General features: G+C 47.9%; 6 protein-coding genes across 6 annotated transcripts; 2 read left to right on the top strand and 4 right to left on the bottom strand.

Annotated features, from left to right (window-relative positions):
• Positions 1–1,130: 1,130 nt before the first annotated feature.
• Positions 1,131–1,802, top strand: BU25DRAFT_478646 (uncharacterized protein). The gene has a single exon (XM_033711005.1). It carries the CDS (start codon positions 1,424–1,426, stop codon positions 1,727–1,729), a length of 306 nt encoding a protein of 101 aa, XP_033557278.1. The 5' UTR covers positions 1,131–1,423; the 3' UTR covers positions 1,730–1,802.
• Positions 1,803–2,369: 567 nt separating this feature from the next.
• On the bottom strand, positions 2,370–4,746 carry BU25DRAFT_182580 (uncharacterized protein). The gene is made up of 4 exons (XM_033700931.1): positions 4,168–4,746; positions 3,961–4,118; positions 3,713–3,913; positions 2,370–3,667 (listed from the first exon to the last, which is right to left on the bottom strand). Exons 1-4 carry the CDS (start codon positions 4,418–4,420, stop codon positions 2,546–2,548), a joined length of 1,734 nt encoding a protein of 577 aa, XP_033557277.1. The 5' UTR covers positions 4,421–4,746; the 3' UTR covers positions 2,370–2,545.
• A 913-nt stretch (positions 4,747–5,659) lies between these two features.
• BU25DRAFT_182542 (uncharacterized protein) lies at positions 5,660–6,310 on the bottom strand. The gene has a single exon (XM_033700930.1). The coding sequence runs from the start codon at positions 6,078–6,080 to the stop codon at positions 5,667–5,669; it is 414 nt and encodes a 137-aa protein (XP_033557276.1). The 5' UTR covers positions 6,081–6,310; the 3' UTR covers positions 5,660–5,666.
• Positions 6,311–7,113: 803 nt separating this feature from the next.
• On the bottom strand, positions 7,114–9,224 carry BU25DRAFT_350842 (uncharacterized protein; the record flags this gene model as incomplete). Its single annotated transcript, XM_033703327.1, has 3 exons — positions 7,114–7,892; positions 8,088–8,662; positions 8,923–9,224. 3 exons carry the CDS (start codon positions 9,222–9,224, stop codon positions 7,114–7,116), a joined length of 1,656 nt encoding a protein of 551 aa, XP_033557275.1.
• A 1,561-nt stretch (positions 9,225–10,785) lies between these two features.
• BU25DRAFT_425102 (uncharacterized protein) lies at positions 10,786–12,947 on the top strand (the record flags this gene model as incomplete). Its single annotated transcript, XM_033708327.1, has 3 exons — positions 10,786–10,983; positions 11,017–11,199; positions 11,253–12,947. The coding sequence occupies 3 exons, from the start codon at positions 10,786–10,788 to the stop codon at positions 12,945–12,947; spliced, it is 2,076 nt and encodes a 691-aa protein (XP_033557274.1).
• A 2,719-nt stretch (positions 12,948–15,666) lies between these two features.
• On the bottom strand, positions 15,667–18,579 carry BU25DRAFT_414595 (HET-domain-containing protein). The gene has a single exon (XM_033707332.1). The coding sequence runs from the start codon at positions 18,416–18,418 to the stop codon at positions 15,872–15,874; it is 2,547 nt and encodes an 848-aa protein (XP_033557273.1). The 5' UTR covers positions 18,419–18,579; the 3' UTR covers positions 15,667–15,871.
• Between the last annotated feature and the right edge of the window lie 1,338 nt (positions 18,580–19,917).

Here is a 19,917-nt window from a genome sequence, read left to right as displayed (position 1 = left end):
ATAACGTGTAGTCCCGCAGGGACTCAGCACACCGCTCTCTTTCCTGTCGCTAACTACTTCCGTGTCACCTAGACATGGGTAGTTCCGATTCCCCTCCGAACTGTGTACTTAATCAATTTGGCACAGTCGTTAGATAGAGTAGTTTTTCTGTATCCTTTCGTACAAGACCTATAGGTATAGGGAATTCAATCCTAGTGTTCTCAACGTCCCAGCACTCCCATATGCCTCGTAGTGGACTCACACTTACTTCGGACATCTTCCCTACTGGCCTGCGTCGTTACATAGCAGATTGTATAACATACTCCTTGGGATTCATTTTGACCGCGTGGTGTTGATAATATAGAGCGTCAAAGCTGGGTAACGCATTGTGGTGGGTTGCGCGGGAACCCTATGTGCGCGGAAAGTATATGGCCGAGCTTATCAGTTGGTCCGTACAGTGTCTGACTATACCCCTGACCACTACCCTGGACTAGTGTGTTACAGGTCAGGTATACAGTCGTCTCCTCCTAGCTAGATAGCAATCCAGCACAGCATTCCATCGACCCGATAGTCCTACGTTATCGTTTACCGTAGCTATCCGTCTTCTACAGCGGTCCATACCGCTACAGAGATATTGTAAGTACATGGATTAGGTCACATGATATCCTATTGTAGAAGGCACTGCCTGAGTGCAAGCGCGATTACCTCTGAGCTGAGAGATTCTGTACAACAACACCACCGAACAACAACACAGATAACAATACAATCATTGACCACAGCCTCCAACCGACACTGCTCACGCAATTACAGATATATATCGCCATGCACACCTCTTCGTCACAACAACGAGATTCCAGATGGACGCCTCTACCGTACGGGAGAAAGAAACTTGGGTACAGGATTGTTATACAAGTTAATGGTAACCTAGAGGCCGTTCAGTCCTTCCCCAACAATGACAACGACTCTTACCTGGAATACTTGGCCCAGAAGTTCCCCACTGGAGAGTTCGGGAACTGGACAAGATGCCAACAGTTGCTTTCTCAAGCTGATATCGCTACAATAGTGTCCCGGTCACCTCCAAGTCATGGGAAGCATGGGCGCAGATAGCCACCAATGTAGCATGGTATTTATGGATGAAAGGGGACTATGAAAAAGCACGAGAGATGATCACAGAGGCTCTGAAAGTACGGGATAAGGTGCTGGAACCGAACGACTTTCAGACTCTGTTGAGCGTTGGAATTCTAGCTGGACTATTGTTGAGTCAGGGGAATTACAACGAAGCAGTGACAACGCACAAGCGGGCTTTGAAAGGGTTCAAGGAGACTCTAGGTTCATTACATCCCTTTATACTCACGAGCACCAGTAATTTGGCTTAGCGCTTCAACATCTGGGAAGGTACAGGGACTCAGAGAAGTTGAGTCGACTGGCATTGAGGGGAAGTAAGATGGTCATGGGATCATGCCATGTGGACACCCTGACGAGCATGAGCAACTTGGCGCTTGTGTTGCAACATCGAGGCAAATACAAGCAAGCAATGAGGCTAAACCAGCAATCTCTAGATGGCTTCCGCGAGATACTCGGAAAGCGTCATCCTTCCGCACTTACCAGTATGAGCAACCTGGCGGTGGTGTTGCAGTGTCAGGGCAGGTATGAGAAGTCCGAGAAACTGCAGTGGCAATCTGTCACGGTTTGGGGTGCTCCTGCCTGTCGTACCTCACCTGTCATGAGAGTGACTGCCACGTCACACTAGCGTTGTTTACAGCTACTCACCTATATATACTGTTCGTAGCTTCACTCCATACAACCTCAATACAATCTTCAAATTCTTCCCTTTGCGTACAGTTCTTCACTGAACTCTAACACTTATTACAGCCTTGAACTCTGAGATGTGGACCGGAAGTTCCAGGGTACACGTTATGTGAGGAATAGGGGCAGGGGTATGAGCACGTATACCTGTTACAGTAAATGCAATAAGTGAAGGTGTAACCGCGCAGGGCAGTAAGTCAGGGGTAACCGCGCGAAGCAGTAAAATCGGTATATATTGTGGTTGTTCTTACTGGACCTGTACTTCACGAGGTTTCTAATAATCGAAAACGGAAGAGAAGGCCTGCGGGTCCACCTGCACAGAAGTATGACAAACTTTCTACGTTTACGCGAGAACGACAACGCGCTGCCATCGAGCTGCGTGGATTGGTTTAAATTGCTTCCATGCTAAATGATAGGCTATCGACGTAATAGCTTGACGGGTATATAGAAGGGCAAAGATTGGAACGATGATCGATTGGTTGTTCATAAGTCGCGCAGCCACCGTTCACGTATCTTAAAACCTAGTCATCAACTTGCTCCAATGAAACGTACTTTCTTCCCTCTTTCTAGTCATCCTTCTTGTTCCCACTCCACTTTCATCCCCTGGGCTCCTCCTCAATTTCCTCCTCTCTTCCGACTTCTGCCCGAGATATGACGTTATGGATATTGCGGCGGCGACCACACGATCGTGACAGGACCCTGCATCTCTCTAACGCATAGTATTTCGCACATTAATGGAGAACTTGAGGTATACGCCTGATCACCATGACGGTACCATGCCGGACAGCATGTTCTCCACGTTCAACTCGTCGCGGTAAGCCGGAAAGATTTGATCGACAACATCTGCAATCCACCGAGGGGTATGTCGAACAGTAAAATGCATCTTGGAGTGTTCCCAATACTCGGGATACCATCCTGCACATTCCCAATCCACTATGCCCGAGATCCTCCCCATCTCATCGACAAGGATATTCCTGAGATTGAGATCTGCGTGGGTGAAGACAATGTCGTGCTTCACGCCGTGCGACTTCGAAATCTGCCTCCATGCATCTTCGTCAAGAGGAAGATCGGTCGTCAAGAATTGATTGAATTCGGTCTCCTCGTGGAATCGCAATTGCTTGCGTTGGGAGTCACTGATTCGCCAATCCAAAATGCCACCACCCAGTGGATTACAAATGCAGAATCGTGAACCGGTATTGTTAGGAATACGCCGCAATTCAGCAAGATAGTCCTTGAGGTCTTTTGCAGCTTCGTCCAGTTGTCTATCAGTCATGGTAGACAGCCTTTGCCCTATACCGCATCCATGGAGACCGGTCATGAGGAGATACGATGATCCACGGTGCTGAATCGCGTCTATCCCCTTTGGTGCGGGAATATGCGTGTATGTCTGAACGATTTGGAGTGATCGAAGCTCTGCTTGGTGTCTCAGTGCCCAGTCTTGATGTGTTTTTCGCAGGTAGAGATTGAAAGGCAATTGGTGAATCCGGTCGGAACCAGTGTCTCCACAGAACTGTTGTCCAAGCGATGCTAGGCACTCGTAGGCAGTTGCTCGAAGAGACACGGGCGTTTGCAACCACAGGTGTTGGAGTATTGGATATACAGGTTGGATGCACCGTCGAAACCAACTTCTCTTCGCTGGAGCCTTCCTAGCTAAGCTGGTCTGGTCCTGTGATGTTAAGCTGCATGAGGAGCTGCAACTTTGTTTCATATAGTCAAACACTTCCAGCCATGCCGAAGCTAGTGCGAATCGATGGTGTGCTTCAATAAGTTGCGGATTTGGGAGAGACGAGGTATCCATAGCCCTGTTCTCCAGTCTTATGAGAGGAAAAACGTCGACTCGTATAGACGGAATAAAAATGTTCGTTTTCACAAAGTACTGGGCCTGGCGCTATTAGAAAAGGTTGGTTACCTCATAAAGGAGACTTACTGAGTTGCTCGTAGCTCCCAGCGGATCAGCCTTCAGGGAAAGCCTTCCATTTGCGAAATCTGCAAGCATTTGCGACGACAACAGCATCAGCTGATCGGAAGGATCATAGCCAGAAAAGTCAGAATTTTGATCTAAGAGCGATCTCAGAGATTCCAACTTCGATCGTCCAATGTACACTGCGAGCATGGTGTAAAGCCTCCCCTGTTGAAAATTTAGCCACATTAGGGCCAAGGACGTTGAGTCCTTACATCTTGGACCATGTCTCCATCTTGAAAGAGAGTAGGAGATACTATATGAATAGGCAATGGATCTTCATCGGCCTTCGAGATACAGCATCTGCCTCCATCTCTCCGCCATATGCTCCGTCTGAGTGACGGGTCCAAATTCTCGCAAACAATCGGGCGTACTGATGAGATTGTCAGTATAGTTTGAGGAAGAGGATGATGGAGACATACCCCTCCGCAGGAGACTGATCCAATCAGCTAAGAATTCAGCAACCGTGGCTTTGTTGTGTCCAACAACATCATTGAGGATGAAACGAGCCGCGGATTCTTTATCGACAGCCTGCTGTACAAAAGCACTGAGAAGAGCTCTCTGAGGATGGGCAAGTGACTCCGCAATGAGAGAAATCGCTTGGAACTCAATAGAAGCTTCATCGCAGGAGAGAAGGTGGGAGGCACATCGGGAGACGTGGTACGGACTACCCATAGCGCCGCTTGTATCAAGGTATAATTCAAAGATATATCGACTAGAAAACTATAGGTGAAGTTGAAGGGATGTGATCTGTCGCAGTCAGCGGGAGAAAAAGGCAGCGTGCACTTCAAAGACGCAAGGGTGGTCAGTGCGCATATACACCCCCCAGTCAAAAAACCTCGGACCCTTTGCTGAGGTAACCTGGAATCCACCCTGCATCAACACTAAGCCTATACTCAACCTGCAGCAGCTATAATAATACCAGATCTTCATATTTCTTGACAAACAATGCATCTCCATAATTGCAAAGTGATGCTCTTCAATCCTGTCAGGCCTCATTGCAACAGTCTCACTTGCGCATGGTTTTATCACATGTTTGATCACAAGGATGATTTTACACACGTGCCATTGCAATACCTCTTCCAATAGCTCAGCATCCCTGGCTCCACTACATACAATTGGCTTCATGAGGGGCAAGAGATAGGTGATATTGCAGCCCGCCATCATGATGGGAGAGTTCAAAAGCAACTTTTACAAGGTTCCCAAGGCTCTGGCCAGCCTTACAAGATTACCAATCTGCAGCTACATCAATTACTCAACATAGAGCAATCAAGCCATCAGAAACAACTGCAAACACAGTTATCAGAAGCTCATATTGTGTGAGAGGGGGCCAGCTGGGGATACCAACTGCTCTCTGAGATGGAAGGATTGGTGGAAGGATGGTTCAGGCTTGTTGGAGATAAGGGTGTAGAAGAGACCAAGTGTAGGGATACCACAAGTGATAAAAAGGATAAGTGATAAAGAAGGGATCAAGTGTGGGGATACCCCATAGGATCAATGAGGAGTGAGTTGAGGAATGAATTGAAAGGTGAATTGAATTGAGTTGCCAGCATGAGTTATCTGAGCAGGAGGGCAGACTGCCTTTATAGACAGACTATTGGCTCCTGGAATGTTCTAGGTACATTGGCATTTGTAATCATTTGTCAGCATTTGTCAGCAACCAGAAGATTCTGTGTTGTTCCATGGGATTCCATGATGTTCCATGGGATTTCATGATGTTCCATGAGGTTCTATGGGATTCTATGAGGTTCCATGAGGAGTCACTGGGTGGGTTGTTATTGGCTGCAAGCCATGTCAGGATGACACTAGTGTCAAGACTCAGGTCCGGCCCACTGAGCCAAGCAAGCCAAAAGGTATCACAGCTCACTCTAATGGTGAGCCTTAGCCGGAACAGTACTAAATCATCAGCCAGGCCTGACAGCTAGTTAAAGTAGGGTACAAGGTGATGATGCAAATGATGATGCAAGCTGACAAATGGCAGGTTGATGGGAGCCTTAAAAAGACTAAGATGGTTGTTGTTGACTGCAAGCCATGTCAGGATGACACATGTCTTAGAGACATCAACTTTGTCTATTCCACATACAAGATTCTTGATCATCTCTCTTGTTGGTGGAAAGTGATGCTCAGTAAGGCTTATAACGTACTGTACAAGCTCCTCCTCTTGTTGTGGGTTGGCTTTGAGCTGGTTGAAGTTCTTGGTCTTCTGATCCATCTGAACACATTGGTGATGCCACAGTAGAGTTATGCAATCAACACCACAATTGGTAGCAGTTTTCTGGTAGCAAAGTTTGTTTCCTGGGTTCAAATTATTAATCTGCCTGATTTCATCATCCATTCTAGGCAATGGTTGTTGTATTGCAATGTGTTGAAGTGTAGGTGTAGCTTATGGTAAACGGGCGGCACGCGAACACGGGCGGCACGCGAACACGGGCGGCACGCACACTGACACGGTAATTGATCGCGCCACCAGGCTGATCCCAAAGATAAGTATGACCTCTACTTCAACCTCCTACGCGTTACGATCAGCCAACACGACGTTAAGTCTTGCCACACGTAGAATACGGACAAGAAAGGGTGAACTCATTCACAAAAAGAGGGCGTTGTCGCACGGCTGGGTGCGGGGATTGCAGATGTGAGATATCAAGAAGAGTGTGTATGTTGTCGTATTGTTTTAGCATCATAGCTCAGCTTATATCTAGGCCATTGCGCGGCATGATTAGTAACACAGTTTAGGTTCACGACAGCGCTTGGCCTGCGACAGGTGTTCATTAGGAGAATCTACAAGGAGGGATTTGATGCAGTGGATAAGCTCTCTCGTTGAGCAGATGCTCCAAGCGCCTCTAAACTTAGTGCTTATGCCAACCCTTATCTTCCTCAACACCCCGCGTTCTAGCTCCAGTAATCAGTGTTACTTTGCGCATCTCTATCATCCATCTCCTGTACCAACGTTACCGGATACGGTGAAATTGAGGTCTTCTATGGTGAACGCCCAGGAGACAACAGGTTCTCCTGTCCGATCCGTAGTCTGTTAAGGTACCGTTTTGAGGGTTCGGTTGCGCAAATTCACGTTTTCAGTATGCACAAAGTCATCTGCGCCCTAACCCAATAAGCTGTCTACTTCATTGTTCGTGATAATGAGTTTCATTACAAACACGAAGTGTTGAACGGCGGGCACGATGCCCATCAAGCCTCTCTCAACTGCTTCGTCAAAGGTGGAGAAGTTGATTTGGGTAGGTTCAATAATGACTACAACGTTTGGCTACCAAATGACAATATTATAGACAGGCACCAATGAGAGTACATATGAGAATGCAAATAAGTTAACATGCCAAACTGAGAATTTCGTGATTGCTCGCGATCGATTCCAATCAGAAGCGCGAACTACAGCGACGGGACCGCTGAGAGGGGCTCTGAGCCTTCTTCGACCGGTCATTTGATATGTTCCTCTGTTCAAGGTTTTTTGTTGGAGTGTAATACACGTCCAGTCTTGACAACGCACTCGATTGTTGGTTCAACCTGTGATAGCTTCCTTCGTCGTCAGATAAATCGTGGTCTTCAATGTCTTCATTCGCGCTTGAATCTTCGCCGCTTTTGGAGTCATGATCATCAACCTGCAAATCTAGTTCCTCTTCTTCTGCACTCTCACTTTCTGTGCTCTCATCCTCTGAGCTGGGGGGTATGTATGACGCGTCGGATTCGTCATTCTCGGATGGTTCATCATCGCAAACGAATGCAGACAGCTTTTCTTTCTCATCTTCCTCGCTTTCGCATCCACTCGTGTGGACGCTAGAGTATCCCTCGTCTGCACTATCGTCGGTCTCCCCCGTGTTCGATTTGGTATAACCGTTTAGCTGTATCTTTGGGACGTTGGCTTTTGCTTTCCACCTGTCAAAAGACTCGGGGGCTGTCTTGCCACGTGGTAGGGGAGGCATTGCTTTTGCTCGTGGGGTAAGGTGCCGCTCTACTGGAGCTGGTAGATCCCACCTTTCGAAATCCAGTCTTTCGCTCAGTGGCTCGCAAGAAACAGCTCTCCTTCTCTGCACCACCGCATCGCCGCTTGGTGTCAGAGAAACCGTCTGTGGGGGATCCTCGTGGACAATACGTATCCACCTGGAGATCTCAGGCTTAATGCGAAGGTACACCCACTCTTGCATGTTTTCCACAATCATACGTAGCGCCATAACACCCCAAGTCAGTTCCAGTGATGTGGCCCAGATGCAGACCATGATTATACGTCCCTTTTTCTGCCTATGCTTGCTTTTCTGGCTGCGTTCGCGCTTGCTTGCGTGCTCGCTCTTGTTACTGTCAGAACTCCTGTTCACTCTAGAAGGTGACATTAGACTTACTGGCTTCTCCCGATAGGTGATCCAGAGCTTAACAGTTGGGCCAACGCAAGTGAAAGAGAACATGACAAGAGCATCATGCAATCTGGAGTTGTCTTTAGCCGTCACAGCCAAGTCCTCTCTCAGAGTCAGCCCCGCTGCGGACGCATTTGCCGCTTGACAATAGCAGAATTGCTTCCTCTTCTCATGTTGACTCCCATTACTTTTGTTTTGTCTCATGTGTCCGTCGTTCGTAACTGGTCTCTCTGTACCATGTTTGACTTCGACAATGGCCCATGGGAAGCACATCAGATGTTTAGCGTCCAATGTCACCCTTTTATTCTTGGCTACCTGATGTAGCTTTGTCGTTGGCGATGAGATTACGCTACCTTTCTTCCTGTTGCGCAGCTCACTGAGCCACGGTAAGGAGAAGCTCTCCACATAAGGATCATGTTTGTACTTTGGGTACAGCTCAGCGGCTGTTTCGATGATTTTGAAGGCATAGGTAAGGTCGGGTTTTGGTTGTGTCGGTCGTTGAATCTCTGGGTCCAATCTAGCCCACCGTGGGAATTCATTCCAAAGAACGTCTTCGTGTCTACATGTTTTAGTGAGGACGGATCTTAGAGTAGATTGAGGTAGCATACAATTCCCACCCGTATATTGTTTCTCTGCTCACGTTACTTCTCCGTCTTTGTTATATTCTTCAGAACTTACTTATGGAAATCCATGCCTCCTGGAAGATCAAAGAAATCCTCGAAGATGTATTGACGGAAGAACTGTGTCCATCTGGGCTCGTTTTCGTTTCTTTCGCGCCAACGTCGTACCTTTTCCGCGGCTTGCTGACAAGTCTTCAACTCAGACACTTGCTCAGGGTAAGCCAATCCTTCTTCTGTCTTGCCGGGCCCTAAGCTCCAGTCACCTTCAAAGGCTTCGTCGCGATCCTGCCCCGAAGCTTGGAATTTTCTTAATTCTCTTCTGAAACACTTATTTGCCTCCTTTGGGGGGTTTTTTCGTTTTCGTGTTAGTTGGTAGCTTATTGGCTGTATCCAATCTTCCAACTCCTCAAACCGGTGCACCTTCTCGATAAAATGAATTCCATGGCTTTGGAGTCCTGATTTGCTCAGCGAGGGCTTCTGATTGGCTTTGTCTGAAGACATGTCAGTTAAAGACGTCACCCCTGAAAACTCAGGCGCTGCTTGCATCTTATTTATACTTACTGGGCGATCCTGCATCCTGACGCTTGCCTAATGTAAAGTTGCGGCACAGTGCATGCAGTTAAAACGAAATGAAAGCACTGTCCGCGGAACACCTGCCGTTTTTGTTCTTTCCGGATTAGCTGCCTGCTAAGCGATGCAATTGAGCATGTAGGTGGTATCAGATTCAAATAACGGGTGAATCTGCTCCTTAATCCCAGCCGTAATGGACAGAACAAGCAATGGGAAGTCGCCGCAGAACAGGGGTACCGGTAGTCCGCAACACATACCAAGTGGAAATGATGTCTGTGTCTATATCCAACCACTACGTGCCAATAGCCGCCGCCTTGAAATAGTTGGCCTGCACCAACACTTCAGCGTTTTGCGTCGCTAGGTAAGCGATCCCTGTCGAGATGGACTACCATAGCTAGGGTAAAGATTGGAGATAATTATGATAACGAAGACTCTATCTTCCACATACGACCATAGGACGTTGAAAACAAGGCTTCCCGTTCGCTCAGCCCTATTTAAGCAACGTACCGGCGGATTAGTAGTTAGGTGGGTGACCACTAGCGAATACCCGCTGTTGTATGTTTTTACATCTTTTTACCCTACCGTAGGTGGGACACGTAATGTGTAATGGTTTATGGAGGTCACGAGTGACACGTGCTGGTGCAATGCCCTTGCCTGTTCCAATAAGCATCTCCTGCTCTTGACTGCACAAGATATACGTCATGTAAACAGACCCTGATGACTGCCTGGTGAGGGGCAATCACAGAACAGAACAACACAACACAATATACTGATTCTACTGCTTCGCGCGATTACCCCCTGACTTACTGCCCTGCGCGGTTACACCTTCATTCATTGCATTTACTGCAACAGAAGGCCCACAGGCGCGTAATGCCCTACCAACACCAAAATCCACCTTTAGCAACATGGAGCTGCAGCCACCCCAACAATAGATATTATGTTGGAGTTGGTCAACTGTACGCAAAGGGAGATATTCCTGACCCAGGAAGACCGCAGGATGCTGGCATTAGAGGCATAGATTAGGCTTGGATCTGTTAGAAAAGGTGTCGCGGTGGATTGTGAGTGATCAGTACGCGTGTGCGGAAATATTGAAGGATTGAACTGAGGTTGTATTTCACTATTCTGTGTGTTTAAATATGTTGTGGTCTCGGTTGAGACCCTATTATCCTGGTATATACTGTTCTGGGGTAGCGACTTTCAGGGCCAGTATATAGTCGGCTTCTCCTCACGTAGTCTAAACCGTGACAAAAGGTTATCTTCGTACCAGAAGGAGGTACCGTGACATGGCTTGTACCTGCCACTTAATTTTACGAGTACATACACTTTCCAAATATCGGAGATCCTCAATCTCTTAATCAATCAATATTATCTTTTGCAAAAGATATGGGACCCCCCCCCCTAGGAGTTAACAAGCCAAACGACGTCATCGCTGGCTGTTTGTAGTACAATTGGAGGCGCTAGTGATCGATAGTCTTGTTGCCAGAGTGAATTGATGCTGCAGGTGCTGTGGGTGACGATTGGGGAGCTGTTTGGAGGCGGCAATCGCAGTGAGGGAGGTGTCAGTGTAGGAGTACTAAGGCGTAGTTGTCACGGGTATATACTGTTTGGCTCCCAGAACCCATATCTATTGGGTTACTGTACCTTTTTGGTTGGTGTAGCTCAGGTGGGACCAAGCCGAGCCCTCACAGTAGTATGCGTAGTGGAGGTGTACTGCGTGTTATAGTTAGCGTACTTTGGGTCCCAAAGCTCTGAAAGTCATCGATGGGGGACCGATAGTAGTGCTAAGGCGTACCATACCCATGTTTTGGCTGCCAGAGATGCCGCTGAGGGAGCTGCTGGGTTTATAGTGACGCCACCCCATACAATTGCTCCCCAGCTCCTGCCCCAATTCCTCTGGCACTGTACTGTGAGTGAAAGTATGCTGCCAAACCTGATTTTCTCCTTACTGACAACCTGTAGATGGCTCCTTCACGCCCACAGCGTAAGCGTCACCTCACCGAGCAAGGCTCTCAGTATGAGCAACTCCGATTGAGCCAGCGACGTCATCAGTACCGTGAGGCTCATTGCGTCAGCTCATCCACCTCATCTATGAGCTCCGCTCACCCGTCTTGCTACTCCAATGAGACAACGGAGGATGAAGGAGAGGGTGTAGGTGCTGCTGATGGGTTGATTGTACCAGAGACTCCGCAAGAAGCAGAGCCAAATGACCCCAATTGGCAGCAGAACCTGCTGGAGCCTGAGCTCAGTAGCAGCGACGGTGAAAGACCTGCCTCAGGCCAGCAATTGGAGTCGGAGGATAGTGATGTTGGTGACGATTACTCCATTGGCCGAGCTCCCCGGGTCAAATTCACGGCTAAGTTCAGGTCTCTCAATGCCGACAAGCCCATTGTGGGTAGTTATACTACCCGAGAGCACACCAATCGCTCTCTCAGGCTTGACGATTTGATTGATTGGGCTCAGAGGGAGGTGCAGAAGCAGTCTCCGGTGCCAATGACATACACAATTGCTGTGTATGTGTATCTCCAAGGTCAACACAAGAACTCTGCGCTCTGTGAGACGATTGCCAACGAGGACGACGATGCTGCTTTCCGGCAATTTCTAGTGTCACTTCAGCGCAAAAAGCTGGAGCGTAGAGCTCTACGAGGCGCGCGGAAGACAATTGTTGCTGAGTTTGACTTACATCTGTACCTCCAACAGCCGCCACACAGGCTCAACAGCCAGCTATTGCAGCAATCGCAGCAATCACAGCCAATTCGAGGTGGGGACTCGCAGCAATCGCAGCCAACAGTCGCTCGGAGGAGTGCTACTACGCGTCAATTGGAGGAGCTACCCGCCGAAGTAGAGTCTCTAGACGTTGTCGCTGGTCACGGACTCGCTGCTTTTACTCAAAGTTGGCGCTGTATGCTCAGCAGTTGCCCTAATCTTCACCGCACTTGCTGGGTTGACCTGCGCAATGGCGAGAGCTTACCTGGGAGGAGCTCCCGCCACTACGCTGTACCCAATGCCGCCATGACTATGTGGCTGGCTGACCTCAACGATCGAAGCTGTACTGTAGCAGAGCCATCAGAGCGAGTTGTGGCAAAGCTTTGTCAGTGGAGAGAGCGAGAAATCAACTCTCGTACAGCCCGTTACATGCAACACCAGCAGCTGTTAGAGTTGCAGTCGCAGCAGCAAGACCAGTTGAGTCGATTGGCATTGACGATCGAGAGCCTCACCGAGCTCTACACAGCCAAGTCGGTGTCAGAAATGGCACATGACGAGTTGAGAAAGTCTCCAATCAACTGCAATTACGAGGAGTGGGAGATCACACACGCCTTCTTTGAGTACTGGTACCAGCACGATGGTGACAAAGAGCCGTACAGCTTGTACGTTGTCGCTATTGCGCGCACAATGACTGGACAGCACTTCAGTCTGCAACAATTAAGGTCTCCGCATGAGCTTTCTACTCGATCTTGGACCCAAGATTACTGCTGGCTGCTCACTGTTCTTGACAGGATGAGGCGGAAGATCAATGAGTACATTGAGTCTCCGACCTGGGAGACTTGGATAGGTGCTGAGTATGAGTGGACAAGCGAAGCCACCCACAGAGAGCGTACGGAGACTGCAGCACGCGAGAGTCTGGCTGCAATGGGGGTGTTTGATGGTGTTGAGTGAAGTAGTTCCCGTGACATAGCTTGGTCTCAATGAAAAGTTGGTCTTTTTTCAAGCGCTCTTCAGAGGTAATTCTTTCAATTATGAAGTTGCTTCCTGTGAATTGTAAGTACCATAGGATGATGTAGAGGTGTCGTGGTTATAGTCATCCAACCCAAACTTTTGAACGTTCATCGTCCGATCCTTCTGCCAACTTCTGGCCGTCACATGTAGTCAAGTTTTCCCCTCAATGCTGCCACGCCGCGACACCAAAATCAATTTTAATATAGTGTTATAGGTTTGTGAAAGCAGACATGCTGCATCTTTCTACGTACTCAAATTATCAATTAGAGGTGTTGTTGTATTAGTGTTGTTCTATACAAAGTTTTAAAAGTGTGGTGTTAACATGTTTAATGCGGGGCTCAGACTAACAATCAAGCCTCTGGCTAAGAATTGTGGGGAAATTAGTGCTAAAATTGCTAAGCAAGCATGCTGTTACATGCTGCCGCATACAATACTAACCTTTGCAAAACTTTAATAATTCAAACACGACCTTTTTCAATGCATCGCATTAATTTTAACTACAGCAATTAATTCTACAGCATCTGTTTACCCTTAGCAAGCTATTCTGCCAATATCTCAATTGCGTTGTAGTGTTGATGTTAGAGATCTAACAAAGCAACTTTTTTTGACTGTCTTAGTGCCATCACTGCTCACCTAGTGCCAACTCCTCATAACCACAACGATTGTACATGGCCGTACAGTCTCTGTTGATCATACAGCATCTCACAGCATGCTCAAGGAACCCTTCAAGTGTGGGGAAGCCATCCATCAACTCCCAATTGCGACGGATCCAGGCCTTCAGCACTCTGAAGCTTTGCTCAATCGGGTTGTAGTCCGGTGGGTATGGCGGAAGCTGCTCCACACAGACACCGTGCGCACCACAGTTGGCACGAAGGCGAGGGATGTCGTGCTGTGAGGCATTATCCATTACGAGTATAGAGCGTGGAGCTGGCCATGGGTTACAGTGTGGCAGAACCTGGATAATGATGAATGATTCAAAGAGCTCCTTGGTATAACCACCGCTAATAACCTCCCAGGCGAAGTATCCGTGCATGTCCATTGCTGGAAGTACACTCCATCGAGGCATACAATCATGCCTAAATGCGCTTATGCACTCGCTATTCACCGGGGCCCATCCTCTCCTCCTCTCCGCCGTGCGCTCATTGGCGGCACTCTCATCAATGGAGACCACCTGGTCCATGCGGAATGTCCTCTGCTTTGCTGAAAAGTGGTTACGGAGCTCATCGTTACGGTGCCTAGAGTGCTTTGCAGTGACTTTGTGGGTGTAACTGTGGCGATTGAGGACCCGATAGATGGTCCATTGGCCAACATTTACGCCCCAAGTCTCCCACATCCACTCTACGCACTCATCTAAGTACGCCGTTGGGTTACTATCAATCCAATCAAGGAGTTCCTACACCAGAATTGTCAGCGTTGAGCATCTCCAGCACCTCTGGCAACAGCTATCTTACCTCTTCCTGTACTGGCAACAGGTCGCGAGGCCTGCCTGTAGTGCATATACTTGGCAAGTATGGTCTCCCGCTTGTCTCTAAGTGCAATCGGATGCGTCGAGCGGTCTTTCTATCAACAAAATGATGCTTGGCAATTGTCCAATTGCCAGCTCCAAGGCGTATGTCGACAATAATGTCCAACAAGATGTTGAGAGGAAGTCTACGACCCATGGAGAAGCAATTCTAAGATGGTGGAGATGGTGTACAATGCAAAAGAGTACGCTCGACCATACTAAATAGTCGTACTTTGCATTCTGGGTCACTGAAATCATCTATCCAAACAAGGGGGGGGGTCCCATATCTTTTGCAAAACACCGATACACACATAACTCAACAGGATCTAAGGTAGTTCCGTCGGCACAAATTGTGGCCATAACTGTGATCCAATCCCTTGAGCCATCTTGTAGAGCTGCTCGAAGTTCACCCCTATCTCACATGGATTTGCTGAAGACCCTGTGAGTCCTAGTAGTGTCAATGGGTATAGATAGTGGATAGCATAGATGTTGTATTAGTTACTATCTGAGCTACGGTCTGTGTAGAGGAAACCACTGTAAAGGAATTAGGACGGTTTAGGCCTAGTGGCAGCGGATCCAAGATGACACAGGTGCTGGGTGAGGCATCCGGGCATCAATAAAGGGTCCTTATATGACGTATAAGCGTCTCCTCTTCGTGCTTTGAAAGTCTCAATTGTCAAAGATAGGTATTGTGTCGTGAAGTTCGACTAGCGCGTTAGTGGCGGATTGTGCTTTTAGGAGCGTTGTACTTCACAGCAGCGCGTCGCTGGCTTATCGTCGCGTCGGATTTAATTGCTTGGATAGCAAGGATAGCTCTATCTTCACAAAAGAGCGGCTCAAGAACAGGTGTTTAAGGTATCACGACAGGTGGTGGAGAGAGGTGGGGTGTTGACAGAGTGCGTTGCTTGATGGTGGATCACGTTATGCTGTCCGCTTCTTGGATTTTTGCCATTCAGACTGTCAACACCATAGATGCCGTGTATTTAAGACAGCTCATCAGAATGACACCCAAACTCTTGTTGGAGAATTTAAGTAATGTCAGCTTGAGATCTGCATCTAGTTCCGTGCCTAATACATCAACAGCACAATTGTAGCGGTGTGGACCGCTGTAGAACACTGAGAGCTACGGTAAACAATAATGTAGGACTATCGGGTCGATGGAATACTGCGCTGTATTGCTATCTAGTTAAGAGGAGACGACTATACACCTGACCTGTAACACACTAGTCCAGGGTGGTCAGTCAAGGGTATAGTCAGACACTGTACAGACCAACGGATACCGCAACAACAATGTTTTATGATTGTCCGCAAGAGGTTACGTCACAGCCACGTTGACCACAATACTAGTAGCTTGAGTTTTCTAGACTAGTCGAATGGTCGCATTCTTGAACTCCATCAAATTGCTGTCATCCTCCAAGTAGCGGTCAAAAGAGGCTTCAGTCGACATCTGACATCCGCATTGACAACAAGGAACCACTCGTCGAGCTTCAAATAACTCTTTTACCCTCATTACGCCCTGACTTTCGTCAATACTGGGCCTTCCTAGGCAGCTCCAGGTCACAACCCCCAAGCGCATGTATGTCCCATCCGGCAGACTTTGCAAGATTATCGCTTGTACGTCTTTCCAGCAATAGGATGTAACAGCAGCATTGTGTTCGGATGATCCACCGCCCAAAAGAAGAACCGGGGAAGGTTCAGACACAGAATTTCGCCGAAACTGTTCCAGGGTCTGGAGGTCCGCAAGTATAGATACTTTATGAGTTGGTATGGGGGACTGAACCTTAAACTTTGGAATAGCGTCTCCATCAGAACAATCCTCGGAAAACCAAAGAGTAGTCACCCATCCGCTCAAAAGAATACATGGCTGGAATAGTGAAAGACTGTTTCTAGAGCCTAACATTTGCTCGTAATTTTCAAGCTGTACACATTGGCCTTGACGTAATGGAAATTTTACCGATGGAGACACAGAGTCCCTAGTGATGGACTTCCGGGAAAATTTGCGAAGGGATGTCCAGGCGGCCCAAGTCCAAGATGGAAAAGCGTGTCTCCTTTCCAGTACATGCGCGTTGGTATGATCATATAGGTCGTTCGACCACGCCAGCGAGGAGAGGAAAGTTGAATAAAGTTGGTCAACCTCAGTGAATCTGTTTGGTTGCTGCACAACATTTTTTGTCCAGCCAAACCTACTCATTGGAAGTCCCCAGAAATTATTAACAGGGTGTTCAATTTCTTGGAAGGCCTGGAAGATCCCAAGGAAAGCGTTCAGGGCGTCTGATTCTCGAGATAGGTGTCTACTAAGGTACTCCTGGATCCGCATCTCGATCTCAGCTCCTGTTTTTCCTATACCTTTCTGTGGGAAGACTCGGAAAGTTTGGTTAAACTCTTTGAACCGTGTTAGATCTTTTGTGTGTGCTCTTGTGAGATTGGTCGGAATGGCCTCACAGCAATGCATGTGCCAGCACTGAAAATACGTCTGAGTTTCAGTGAATACCAAGCGTCGTCTTGATAGAAGGTTTTCTTGCAGAGTCCACCCGCGCGTTGACCATGGGCAATCTTGTACTTCCCTTACAGCGTCTGGAATGCAAATCAGTCGATGACCATGCGTATCGACTGAACTCTGTGGCTTTCGTGCTCTTGTTGACACACCCGGAAGGCCAAATCCAGGGCGGTCTCCATATCCGGCAACAATCGTGACATACGCGGATCTGTAGACTTTGTGCATGTTCTGTAGTTGTATAGGTTTGATGGGTGAATCCTTGTCCTGATCAATGCAGTAGCGGTCTACCCACAGGTAAGGAATGGCAAGTTTTCTAGCAGCATCGAGTGCATCTTCGATTGCTAGAGGCACAACCTTGGGCAGTTTGTTGAGCTTCCTTTGTGGTTGCTGTTCACCAGGTTCCCAACAATAGCTTAATGCGGCAAACTCGCTTTCAGGAGGTGCATCAACAATCAAACGGCTGGTGCAGTTGATAAGTCGGAAGAAGGGGATATTGTCGCGACTGGTCATTCTGCAGCCATTCGAATGATTGCAGTCACAAAATTTAAGCCAGTCCCGTACCATGGCGAAGTTGACGGTATTGGTCAGAGAGCTCCAGGATGGGTCGCTGACGTCGCCAGCATTGTCGAGCAATGTCGGGACAATCCAACCACGATACTCTCCTTTGCTGTGCTCATCCTCGATGGCCAAGCTGAGTAAAATTTTGCTTTCGGCAAGCGTAGGTCCGAGAACGTTCTCCATATGGTGAACATTCAATGAGTATTTGGTGGCAGTTGGCCAATTCCAGTTCCTCGAACAGGTCAGGACAAAGCAGCAGAGCTTACAGGAAGACACATCAGCTGCTCTCAGCGAGCCTTCGAAGGTGTGAAGTCTCCGTGATTTGTTATATCGGATCCGTGTCATCAGACTCTTGAGCTTCACCTTAATCTTTGCGCACTCCAAGCAAAGCTGCTTCACATCCGAAAGTGAGGCTACAAAGTCTGCAACCTTATCACCCAAAAGTAACGATTTCCGTTGCCAAGTACAACGCTCGGGCTTTTCTATTCGCAGTTCCTCTTTGTGGCGTTCAAGGAACGTATTAGCCCAACCTTTGCCGGGAGGTCGAATCTGTTGGGCTATTCGATGTAGGCCCGGAGCTCTTGAGCGCCGACATTTAATCTCGAAGGCTTGATTGCGTACGTAATTTGATATCGAAGTTGACCCTGCGTCGAGGAGGCGAGCAGCATAGACAGACAAGATCTGCTCTTCCTCGGCCGTAAGATATCTTTGCTTTTCTGCATTTTGTTGAATCGTCGGCATTCCATGTTTACGACGCCACAATGTAGTTAAAGAAACCGACTTGGTCGTTGACTCTTTAAAGCCAGTGTCGTCAGAAGACGTAGCATAATTCCGGATTTCAGCTTGAGACATCGATTTGTGGTAGATGGTGAGTCTCTGGTGTATGCAAGCCTAGGCTGGCTGGTATACCGATAGGGCCTGCAAAAAGTTCGGCAGAAAATCGCAGAAGAATCGTTCTTCCCTCGGATCTCCGTTACTGGAGGTCTTATGACTGTGAAATCGATGGGCAAGTGGGCTGGATAATTTGGCCGGAATGCTGCTCCTGCCGCTTTTATACTTCATTAACGTTGTTACTTTCTTGAAATGAGATTGTGGGCGCAGTATGATCCTGGTCCACGCTGCGCCGCATCCAATACTGCTGCCTAGCGCAGCGCCTAAATCAGACTGTTGGGAACGTTTGCGCGAAGTTGTGCTAAGCTGCCGTGTTTGTGCGCATTTTGCGCACAGTTGTACAAATCACTTCACCGGTGAGCAATCATCCCTGGTGAGTGAATAACGCTGGCCGTTAAGCTCGGCCATGTCCTTTACGACCACATGTACTTTTCAAGCCTCCTCCAATTCCCCAAGTCAAATGCGCTACACTAGTCTGCGTCGTGGCTGTTTCAACAGGAACAAATATATTTTTCACTCGATACACGTAGACTTAATATTGAGTGCTGCTGCCACTGCCGCCTACTGAGCTGCTGTTTTTCTTAATGTATTTGCCTGTTGAACCTGTACCGTCGTGTCAGAGTCAATGTGTGACAGTTTATGAAGTAAAGAGGTCATGTGTGTTGGTGCAGTGCTCTTGCCTGTTTCAATAAGCACCTCCTGCTCTTGACTGCACGAGACATACGTCATGTAAACAGACCCCAAGGGCCAGGTGAGAGAGACACAGAACACTGAACAAGAACAACACAATATGTAATGATTTGACGGCCTCGCGCAGTTCCCCCCTGACTTACTGTCTTGCGCGGTTACACCTTCACTGATTGCATTTACTGCAACATATGGGTGGTTTTCATAAAGCCATCGACACACGTGAGCAGGAGCATTAACAGCCAATCAAGATTTCCCTGTGCGTAGATCCTATACTGCCTGTATATAACAGCCAAGACTCTAGGTTTTAGCTCCCTCACCAAATACACAGAGGACAGCACAGTAGGCACCCTACTTCTACACGTTAGCATAAGGGACAGGCACGTAGAGAGAGCAGAGATAGACTCTAGGCTTTGAACTACACCTGTAGTAATACTCTTAGGTCTTGCACACATCTCCTGCTATGCCCTGTCCTGTGAGCTCCGGATCACGTGTGTCAAAGGTATGGGTTGTTTGCAAAACACTGGGTAACGTGTTTTATTGGCTTGTGCACGCCATTGGCTTGTGCATGATTTTTTTCCAAGACAAACATAAACACAATATACTGTCACAAAGATGTCACGAGTAGGCCCTGTTGAAGTCGTACTTTAAGCAAAGCTCGTAAGTACTATTCGATTGGTTCTCGAGGATGAGCTCTGGTTCTGGAACAGTAGGGGTAAGTCGCTGTTGAAGTCGTGTCTTAAGCAAAGCTCGTAGACACTATTCGATTGGTT

The sequence above is a fragment of the Macroventuria anomochaeta genome (assembly GCF_010093625.1).
Source record: "Macroventuria anomochaeta strain CBS 525.71 unplaced genomic scaffold BU25scaffold_39, whole genome shotgun sequence".
NCBI classification, from domain to species: Eukaryota; Fungi; Ascomycota; class Dothideomycetes; order Pleosporales; family Didymellaceae; genus Macroventuria; species Macroventuria anomochaeta.
This window is presented reverse-complemented; position numbering and strand designations above follow the sequence as displayed.

Excerpts from the sequence above, each read along its gene's own strand:
- BU25DRAFT_478646 (XM_033711005.1), top strand. The coding sequence starts at position 1,424 with ATGGTCATGGGATCATGCCATGTGGACACCCTGACGAGCATGAGCAAC.
- BU25DRAFT_182580 (XM_033700931.1), bottom strand. The coding sequence starts at position 4,420 with ATGGGTAGTCCGTACCACGTCTCCCGATGTGCCTCCCACCTTCTCTCC. Across the intron at positions 4,119-4,167 it reads GATCAGTCTCCTGCGGAGGG|TACGCCCGATTGTTTGCGAG; the intron begins GTATGTCTCCAT and ends CAATCTCATCAG. Across the intron at positions 3,914-3,960 it reads ATGGAGACATGGTCCAAGAT|GGGAGGCTTTACACCATGCT; the intron begins GTAAGGACTCAA and ends AATTTTCAACAG.
- BU25DRAFT_182542 (XM_033700930.1), bottom strand. The coding sequence starts at position 6,080 with ATGGATGATGAAATCAGGCAGATTAATAATTTGAACCCAGGAAACAAA.
- BU25DRAFT_414595 (XM_033707332.1), bottom strand. The coding sequence starts at position 18,418 with ATGTCTCAAGCTGAAATCCGGAATTATGCTACGTCTTCTGACGACACT.